The 10,712-nt window shown below is 40.6% G+C and overlaps 2 protein-coding genes across 2 annotated transcripts in view; one reads left to right on the top strand and one right to left on the bottom strand.

Annotated features, from left to right (window-relative positions):
• Positions 1 to 10,712, top strand: part of Dh44 (diuretic hormone 44) — a 358,705-nt gene that overhangs the window by 612 nt on the left and 347,381 nt on the right. The window contains exon 3 of the mRNA XM_067127356.1: positions 108 to 185. The gene's annotated coding sequence lies outside the window, so the exon portion shown is untranslated. The remainder of the gene's footprint in view (positions 1 to 107; positions 186 to 10,712) is intronic.
• On the bottom strand, positions 3,604 to 8,265 carry LOC136852226 (micronuclear linker histone polyprotein-like). Its single transcript, XM_067126673.1, has 6 exons — positions 8,117 to 8,265; positions 6,665 to 7,652; positions 5,961 to 6,618; positions 5,018 to 5,241; positions 4,739 to 4,904; positions 3,604 to 3,938 (listed from the first exon to the last, which is right to left on the bottom strand). Exons 1-6 carry the CDS (start codon positions 8,263 to 8,265, stop codon positions 3,604 to 3,606), a joined length of 2,520 nt encoding a protein of 839 aa, XP_066982774.1.

The following is a 10,712-nucleotide window of genomic DNA, read 5'->3' as shown; positions in this document are numbered from 1 at the left end:
TAGGTGTACAATAACGCTTCATTTTGTAAGATATAGAAGAGTGCGTATTAATATTTTAATGTTATAAAAATATGAATTTGCTCACGGATTGATTTTTTTATCTGTAGGAAATGACCTTTTGTCAAGAGGGACCTGGATCAATGATGTCCGTATAGTACTTAGGCCCGTAACTTTGGATAAAGCAGGTTAGTTTTTACACATTTCTTTTGTGTTCAATCTGGAAAGTGAATACCATTTACTATTATTCTTTTGAGACTTTCTTTTTATAAAAAAATAATAATAATTTATATGCCACTGAACCAACCTTCTGGGGCTTTAATATGCCCAAGTTATATGCGTACCAGAACTTGTGCCATCCTTATTATTGTAATTAGGACTTAACGTGGACACAACGCTTGGAGTCAAAAGTGTATGTACGTAGTTTTATGTTATTATGAATCATAAGGGATCATAAGCGAGTTACCTAACTATTAACGGATGTGTTGAGTATTAATTACATTGAGGCAACTTTCAGTTCTGATTTTATTCATTTATATTTGTAATAAATTTCCTTTCTTATTAAATGTAGTTATAAGCTTTGCTTTTCACTCATCTTTGCAGTTTCTTTTCATAATGACTAATTCACTATCTCTTGGGAATAACTTAATCCAAAGAGAATTATAATAATTATGTTAAGTATATATGTGTCCTGACTAGAATTCTGACTTATGCCTCGATAGTTTGCGTTGGACTTTAAGTGACATTCAGCTGTCTCCCTTGATAGATTAATGATTAATGTTATTGTCACCTACATATCAACCGGACAAGGCCGAGATGTTCGAATCTTGGTCTTGGTAGGTAATTTCCTTTGTAACTTATTCCTTAAATAAAAGGATTTCGGTAATAATTGGTAATTTGTTGCTTAGTATCTGAATGGGTAGAAAAATGTTTCGGTAAGCTGAGACAGTATCACACACACACACACTCACACACACTAATAATTATTAGGAATAATAAAGATGCCTAATATATGGCAGCTTTATTCGAGTACAAACAAACAAATTTTCTCAAATTCAGCTCAGTTAAGATTCGATCTTTTGGTTAGTTTTAAAAATCCATTAGTAATATAAATCTGAGACTGGATTATTGCGAAATGACAAAATACTTGATGTGGTTGAAATTTCCCATTTTACTGTTTTTTCCCTCTAGTGACAAAATACTTCATGTGGTTGAAATTTCCCATTTTACTGTTTTTTCCCTCTAGGGACTCACCTACTTACTCACCGATATTTAGACAGCCTTTCCTCTGTTGTTGGCACTTTCATATTTCGTGTTTCAACATGTAGTCGCATGTGCTTTCTGGTTTGTCACCAGCATGCATGTTTGTATCCTATTTGGCATGTAAACAGTCCTGATTCTTGTCTCTACTTGACGGAACTCGCCTGCTTCCCATTTATGCATAAAAGAACTTGCTTACTTCCTGTTTCTGCATGACAGAACTTGCTTGCTTCCTGTTTCTGCATGACAGAACTTGCTTGCTTCCTGTTTCTACATGATGGACTTTGCCTGCTTCCTGTTTCTCCTTGATGGAACTCGCCTGCTTCTTGTTTCCACTTGACCCTAGAAATGCGTCAATATCATTTTACAACAGTCCAGTGTTGCGGCTGCCTTGACAAAAATGCTGCTCTTCAGAATCTAATACATAACTTTATCAACGCCTTTGTAATTACTTCGTGCGTGTATCATCATAATATTTTTTCCTCTTTGTTATTTTGTTATAAACCATCAAGTTAATTTTATTGCGCGACGTGGCGGTACTACCGTGGGTAGTGGGTCTGTTAGTTGTCACACATGGTTGGGGAGTGAGTTGGGTATAACGGATTTGTTGTTGGACCCGGTAGCATTTTCCCGAGATGTAACCGAGTACTGGGACCTTTCCCTGAAAAAGCGGGACACCATATCTTAAAAACTGACCATAGAATTTTCTTGAAAATAATCTCATTATGTTTCCCACACCCAGGTTACCATGGTGCCGATAGTGTAACCTAACCTAGCCCAACCTAACTTAACCTAACCTAGTCTAACCTAGGGGCATGGCAAAAAAACCGGTGCTGGTGCAATACTAGCATACATCTCAGGAATTTGCGGCCCTGCTTGGTAGAATGATAGCGTATTTTTCATACTACACTACTTGTTACGTTATGATGTTTTAGCCTCTTTGTTGACAAGTAACCATTATTACAACTTATTATACTGTATATCGGAGAGTGTAATGATAATGAAAATTACTTTATATTTTCAAATCCTAGAATATATAATTTTTTTTCTTCTCGAAAAATGAATGATCTTTCTAGTTGCTATAGTAGCATATACTGTTTACAAATATTTTATTTGCTTCGTAGGTATTTTTTCTGTGTTCATATAGTAACTGTTATTACCATTTTTATTATTGTAAAGTAGGTTAAAATGGTATATATTTAGAGAGAATATTCTATCTTTATTACTTACAATTTTCAATAATAAAAACATATCATATGTGAAGGAACAAAGTAAGAAACAAAATAATGCAATCTCTTAGTCTTTTGCAAACATATTATAATTTATAATAGTTATAAGTTAAGTATACCTTAGTTTTACCAGACCACTGAGCTGATTAACAGCTCTCCTAGGGCTGGGTTTAACAAAGAAAATACTTTGATATGAATAACTTTACATAAACTCATGACCTAGGGGTTATTTGAGAGCAGTCAGACTAATTACAATAGGTTTTTATTTTATTTTATTTGTGTTTTTGTTTTTGCTTTTTTCCAAGCATGTGTATAATACGTATACCAAAACCACAACCATCACTACCTATCGCAAGAATATACAAAAGATATAGAAAATTCTTATCATGGAAATAAATAATGATTATAGACATAAAATATTTCATAAGATTATCCTCTCTCTCTCTCTCTCTCTCTCTCTCTCTCTCTCTCTCTCTCTCTCTCTCTCTCTCGCTGTATTTTTTCAGTAGTTCTTTCGAGTATGCCATGCACGAAAGCAGTCAGTTGGACACAAGGGCACATCACATTCAGCACAGATAGTTGTAACCCTTGTTCGTTTCTTTTGTCGCCTGGAAGTATTTGCACAAACGTAGCAGTTTAGTTGTTTTTTTCTGTTTTGGGCTTCGTTGAGTGTTGTGTGCTGGAGATGATGATAGCTAATATAAGCTGCTCCATGCAAATGATCAGGTACCTCTACAGGAGGATGTCCACGACGCCCGAGTCTACTGCTTGTCACGGTGCTGCCCTAATCCTCAAGAAGTTTGTATGAAACATTGTATATAAATTCGCGAAATTTTAATTTCTTGCAAGTGGGGTCTGATGTCCTCACAGGCCAAATGTTGTATGAATTGAGCATAATGATGTCAATAAGATGAAGAGCGATTTTAGGATTTCCTCATACACTGTGTCCCACTTAGCTGGCAGTCAATCTTATATACAAGGCGCATATTTTCATTGTAATCAACAACAACATCTGGTTGTAGGTTTTTTTTAGTCCTTTAGTGGACCTTACCTGTTTCCACCATGTCGCCTTTATGTACGGTTGATAATAGGGTTACGGGCTTTCTATCTATCCACTTTACAGCCAATATCTTTTTAGCTGCTTAGCCTTTGGTTTTCTCCTTTTTTTATGTCTTGTTCTTGTAGTTTCGTCCTCATCAGGGCTATAGCTGTCACTAGGGTTATAAGAATTGGAGGGGACATGAAATTTTGTCATATATGTCCTGCTTTCTCTCACAGTGCCACATGTACCTGTGGTATTATCATGAAGGAACTGTGCCAGTGTAGGGCTACTATACCAGTTGTCGGTGTACAATATATGTCCGTGACCCCAATAGGGTGCCATCATTTTCTTGACTACCACTCCCGAGAAGCCCAAACCACTACCTTGATCCTCTTTTGGTATATCAACATCTGTGCCAGTATATACTATAATATCAAGTACTATTCATGTTTCACAATCGAATAAAACGAACAGTTTCACCCCAGAACGATGACGCTTGCTTGGGATATACTGTTTGAAAACAAGATGGCCCTTGAAAAGTATAATGGGATTATCAATTACAATTATCAGGAAAGGATGAAAGATCCTTTTGAAGTTTCCTACAGCTATACTAAGGAATGGTCTTATTTTCCAAATTCGATCAGTAGAGTTTGGATCCCCGTTGTCAGCAAAATGCATGAAACTGGTCAACAGCAAGAATCACCTATTCATTATCAATCATATTAATATATATATTTAACCTTCATTACAGCGCTGAATAATCCTGATGAGTTCCGGCGCTTGGTCTTCAAGACCTAGGTTTCATAATCAATCCATTGCGGGTCATGGATTTTGGGGAAAGTTGGGATAGGAATCCAAGGGTCTTGTTTCCAGTAGCCTTGTAAGACATGTTTTTTCATTAGAGGCATTGGTAGTAATAATGCAAATTAAAAACAAACTTCATAGGCATCCTTGTCCACCCATTTGTGAACTCTTGAATTTTGTGTGAAAGAGAAATTTCATTACCCACCGGTAATACTTGTTAGTTTCAAAGACAACAAGGTCAATTAATTCTTCATTGAAAAGCGCAAGAAAATATTCTCTTTCTCTTGCAGTGTCATCACAAGGCCAGTCACTTGTTACACCAACACAATTACCATCGAAGGGATGAATGTCAGGGATAAAGTTATTGACATCTGAATATTTCCTTCTGGTATTTCGCGTACGTTACTTATTTCATTTTTGCTATCCTCTTCTTCACATTCTTTACTGTGCCCTCCATCTGAACGAAATAATCTTGCTTTAAAATTATCTTCGCTGTCGTTGGAGGACCCTGCCTCACCACTGTCACTGTCTCCACAGTTGATGTCATCATCTAAAGTCTTCGTCTGTTTCGTCTGCGGTAAATAACATAAGTAAGAATTTGTTAGGTGTCAGATTCCGTAAATGACGGGATTGGGCAATGAATGGGGGAGGAGTTGATGCACTTGGTATTGCATCACATGTGTGCCTTGATGGTGTCAGTGTGAGTGAGGAAGCAGTACTTTGGTATTGCTTCTTTTTCTGAGGTACATATTTTCCACTGACTTCTCTTCACACCCCCTTTCTTCCAACCTCCTTCTGTTGCTGTGCTTTGATTTTCCCTTGTGTCAGTATGTCTGTCTCTTCTGGGATGCAGATTTTCCTTTTTGTCTTGGTGGTCTCTCAGTGCTTGCCAGAAGAGGCCATAGTCTCCTATTTTTGGAGGTTGTTAGGACGTCCATTCGTGGCAACAAAAAGTGACAAACAAACAGGAACACAGAAAACAACACGTAAGTCGCTTCCATTGTTATAGAAATAGAGCTTTAGACATAGCCAACACAAAGTAAACACTTATTATCTTGGTAACTTATACTGCTTGTTATGTTTACTGCCCTTTATTTTAAACAACCACTCATCAGGTACTCAAAAGAAAAACAAAAAGATTCGGGAGTGTTGCCATAACTTACACTAGGCAACCGCATACTGACATAGGTTTTGGAGTTCCCACGTCTTTTATTTCCCTTACTGAACAGTATGTTTTGTTGTGATATTGTGTATATGTGTGTGTATGTATCCTGTTATATATTTTTTTTTATTGTGCATGTTTCTAATATATAAATATAAAAGAAGTGACTGAAAACAAGTACATTTCACTATTTTTCTTTGCAAAAAGTTAAATTTGGTCTATGGGGAAATTTTTATATTGTACATAACTATATATAGGTAAAATAAAGTTCTCAGTATTAAAAAACTTCTGCCAGACAATAGTTATCATGAAAAATAATTCTGCTTGACGGAACTCGCCTGCCTCCTGTTTCTGCTTGACGGAACTCGCCTGCCTCCTGTTTCTGCTTGACGGGACTCGCCTGCCTCCTGTTTCTGCTTGACGGAACTCGCCTGCCTCCTGTTTCTGCTTGACAGAACTCACCTGCCTCCTGTTTCTGCTTGATGAAACTCGCCTGCCTCCTGTTTCTGCTTGACGGAACTCGCCTGCCCCTGTTTCTGCTTTGACGGAACCGCCTGCCTCCTGTTTTTACTTGCCGGGACTCGCCTGCCTCCTGTTTCTGCTTGACGGAACTCGCCTGCCTCCTGTTTCTGCTTGCGGAACTCGCCTGCCTCCTGTTTCTTTGAGCGGAACTCGTCTGCCTCCTGTTTCTGCTTTGACGGACTCGCCTGCCTCCTGTTTCCTTGACGGAACTCGCCTGCCTCCTGTTTCTGCTTGACGGAACTCGCCTGCCTCCTGTTTCTGCTTTTTCCTGTTTCTGCTTGATGGAACTCGCCTGCCTCCTGTTTCTGCTTGACGGAACTCGCCTGCCTCCTGTTTCTCCTGTTCCTGTTCTGCTTGACAGAACTCACCTGCCTCCTGTTTCCTGTTTCTCCTGTTTCTGCTTGACAGAACTCACCTGCCTCCTGTTTCTGCTTGATGGAACTTGCCTGCCTCCTGTTTCTGAACTCGCCTGCCTCCCTGTTTCTGCTTGACGGAAATCGTCTGCCTCCTGTTTCTGCTTGACGGAACTGCCTGCCTCCTGTTTCTGCTTGACGGAGGACTCGCCTGCCTCCTGTTTCTGCTTGACGGAACTCGCCTGCCTCCTGTTTCCTGGAACTCGCCTTCCTGTTTCTGCTTGACAGAACTCACCTGCCTCCTGTTTCTGCTTGATGAAACTCGCCTGCCCCCTGTTTCTGCTTGACGGAACTCGCCTGCCTCCTGTTTCTGCTTGACGGAACTCGCCTGCCTCCTGTTTCTGCTTGACGGAACTCGCCTGCCTCCTCTGCCTGTTTGAAACTCGCCCTGTTTCCTGAACTTGCCTGCTTCCTGTTTCTGCTTGACGGAACTTGCCTGCCCCTGTTTCTTGATGAAACTCGCCTGCCTCCTGTTTCTGCTTGACGGAACTTGCCTGCCCCCTGTTTCTGCTTGACGGAACTCGCCTGCCTCCTGTTTCTGCTTGACGGAACTCGCCTGCCTCCTGTTTCTGCTTGACGGAACTCGCCTGCCTCCTGTTTCTGCTTGACGGAACTCGCCTGCCTCCTGTTTCTGTTGCCTCCTGTTTCTTGACGGAACTCGCCTGCCTCCTGTTTCTGCTTGATGAAACTGGAACTGTTTCTGCTTGACGGAACTCATCTGCCTCCTGTTTCTGCTTGATGGAACTCGCCTGCCTCCTGTTACTCCTTGACGGAACTCGCCTGCTTTCTGCTTCTGCTTGATGGAACTCGCCTGCTTCTGCTTGACGGAACTCGCCTGCTTTCTGTTTCTGCTTGATGGAACTCGCCTGCCTCCTGTTTTCTGCTCCTGTTTCTGACGGAACTTCGCCTGCCTCCTGTTTCTCTGCTTCTGCCTCCTGAAGGAAACTTGCCTGCTTCCTGTTTTCTGTTTGACTTGACGGAACTCGCCTGCTTCCTGTTTCTGTGAACAGCCTGCCTCCTGTTTCTGCTTGACAGAACTAAACTGTTTCTCCTGAACTTGCCTTGTTTCTGCTTGACTGAACTCGCCTGCTTCTTGTTTCTGCTTGATGGGACTCGCCTGCTTCCTGTTTCTGCTTGATGGAACTCGCCTGCTTCCTGTTTCTGCTTGATGGAACTCGCCTGCTTCCTGTTTCTGCTTGATGGAACTCGCCTGCCTCCTGTTTCTGCTTGATGAAACTCACCTGCTACCTGTTTCTACTTTACGGAACTCGCCTGTTTCCTGTTTCTACTTGACAGAACTCGCCTGCTTCCAGTTTCTGCTTGATGGAACTCTGTTTCTGCTGGAGGGAACTCGCCTGCTTTCTGTTTCACCTGTTTCTGCTTGATGGAACTTGCCTGTTTTTCAGAACTCACTTGTGGAACTTGCCTGTTTCCTGTTTCTGTTTGATGGAACTTGCCTGCCTGTTTCCTGTTTGCTTCTTGACATGGGACTCGCCTGCTTCCTGTTTCTGCTTGATGGAACTCGCCTCTTCTGTTTCCTTGATTCTGCTACCTGACGGAACTCGCCTGCTGTTTCTACTTGATGGAACTCTGCTTCCAGTTTCTGCTTAATGGAACTCTGTTTCTGCTGGAGGGAACTCGCCTGTTTCCTGTTTCTGCTTGACGGAACTTGCTTGACAGAACTCACTTGTTTCCTGTTTCTACTTGACGGAACTCGCCTGTTTCCTGTTTCTGCTTGACAGAACTTGCCTGCTTCCTGTTTCTACTTGACGGAACTCGCCTGTTTCCTGTTTTGATGGAACTCGCCTGTTTCTGTTTCTGCTTGACAGAACTCATCTTCTTCCTGTTTTCTTGACGGAACTCGCCTGCTTCCTGTGAAACTCACCTGAACTCGCCTGCTTCCTGCTTCTACTTGACTGAACTCACCTGCTTCCTGTTTTTACTTGATGGAACTTGCTTGCTTCCTGTTTCTGCTTGATGGAACGAAACTTTCCTGTTTTCCTGTATCTGCTTCCTGTTTGGAACTTGCCTGGTGAAACTCACCTACTACCTGTTTCTACTTTACGGAACTCACCTGCTTCCTGTTTCTACCTGACGAAACTTTCCTGCTTCCTGTTTCTACTTGACAGAACTAGCCTGCTTCCTGTTTGAACATGAAGGAACTTGACTGTTTCCTATTTATATTTGTTAGAGCAAAGCTGGGTCTTGTTTTGATTTGTAGGAACGTGCATGTTCTTGCCTGTTGAAGAAATCTTTCTGTACCTTGTTTGTACTTGCAGGCATTCTTATATTTCTTTTTTGACTTATTTATTTTTGACTTTAGTCATTTATTCCTGGTTTGGACATGTAACTTCCCTGTTCCTGGTTAAGACTTGCATGTTCTTATTGTTTTTATGTTTGTAGTTAAAAGCACCCACCTGTTGTCAATCTTATTGAAACAGCAGCCCTTGACTCTATCTCATTCCCAATTGACTAATTCTGGTGTGTTTCCTGTTGTCTTTTAGGAATTCATTTATATATATAGGTATTCTCAGGCTTCTTTTTCAACCAGCGGGCACAGTTGGTTTCTTTGTGCGTTTGACACTGCTACAGGTGCCAACAACACAGGCAACCACCGGGCCGTGGCTAAAAGCTTCATGGGCCGCGGCTGAGAGTTTCATGGGTCGTGGCTGAGAGGTTCATACAGCAATATGCGGTGTACAGAAAACTCGATTTTTACTTGATTTTACGAGTAAGCAATCAGCTTTAGGGTGTTTTCAGTCTGCTAATTTTTCGTACTGTAGCCTTGTTTGTGGGTTAATTTCGGTGTGCTTGCTTTTTTTGCATAAGCTTGCAAGCGAGTGGCCATGTCTTGTATTGACTTTAGGTATCTCTCTCCTTTATTGGCACAGCACTAGCTGTATTTACTCTTTAACCTTTAGATATCTCTTATAACTGATGTATTGTAGGCATTCACCACTTACTTTTATTTTCTTTTGTGACATGTAGATACTCTGCTGTTTCTAGTTTTGACATGAAGGATCATCTGTTTCCTGTAGTGGCTTTCACGCACTTACCACTTACCTGCATGAACTGAAGGCATTTTTTATTTCTGGCTATGACTAAGGCACTTGCCCGTTTCATGCTTTGCTTGGCTACTCACCTGTTTCTAGTTTTGCTCGCAGACAGGCGCTTGTCTGTTACTTGCATAACTGTGAAAGCATTCAACTGTTATTCTGTATTAGCGTGTTTTGTTTCTGTTACTAGAATCATTTAAAGGTTGTAGGAATACAAGAGGGATAAAATGAAGCTCTGTAAGTTTTTGGTACAGGATAAATACTGTATATAGACAAAATACTTTACCTTATGTCTTAGAGAGATTGTTAATTACGTTGTTTTTTTTACTTTATTGAGAGATATTCTTTATTACGTGGCTTTTTGAATGTAGTAATAGGATATATCACTGCAAATCTGAAAAGAAAGTTTGGTTATTTGGTAAGACTTCATAAGAATATTTTGACCCTTATCACTGCAAATGGCCTCTTCACCTTTATTTCAGCTGAATGCTGAAATGTAGCCTAATTAGCGTATGTCATGGAAAATTAGAGCAAGGTCGTGTAAGCTTGATTCTTGGGGCAGAAAGAACGCTTGCAAACACTGTCTACGTTTTGGGTTAATTTACAGCACATTCTAGTTTTCACATATTTTAGGACTTTTTCTGTTAAAGAGATGTATAGATCCAGGGTTCGGAGTCTAATATAGGTTGGTTGGAAAACAAATTATAATTTGATAGAATAACGTAGGAAAGAGGTTAACTATTAGGTAAAGCGATGGTAATAAGAACGATGATTTTTTTTACCATGACTTTTTTTGATTATCAAAACAACGTTCTTGTTCCTTGTTGGCATATGGCCATCTCACACTAAACAGCACTGTATCATGCGCAGAGTAGTGGTGATCGCTTGTCTGTCTTTCGCAATTTCCAAATTATTATGGAGAGTTACATTATGTGTAATGCACGCCAGAAATTCGTTTTAACTAATTTTACTTCGTAATTCAAGTCGAACAGGTTTGATGTAAAAAACAAATTATATATGGTTCCTTCCCCGTAGTGGGTTAGTGCCGTCAGTGCACCTCACGCGGTGCACTGTAGGCATTACTGAATGTTTTTTGCAGCGTCTCTTCGGCCCTTAGCTGCAACTCCTTTCATTTCTTGTACTGTCCTTCATTCATATTCACTTTCTTCCATCTTGCTATCCACCCTCTCCTAACAACTGTTTCATAGTGCAACTGCGAGGTTTTCC

This window comes from Macrobrachium rosenbergii, chromosome 25 (genome assembly GCF_040412425.1).
Source record: "Macrobrachium rosenbergii isolate ZJJX-2024 chromosome 25, ASM4041242v1, whole genome shotgun sequence".
Lineage (NCBI taxonomy): Eukaryota > Metazoa > Arthropoda > Malacostraca > Decapoda > Palaemonidae > Macrobrachium > Macrobrachium rosenbergii.
The sequence above is the reverse complement of the archived record's forward strand: the minus strand, read 5'-3'. Positions and strand labels throughout refer to the sequence as shown.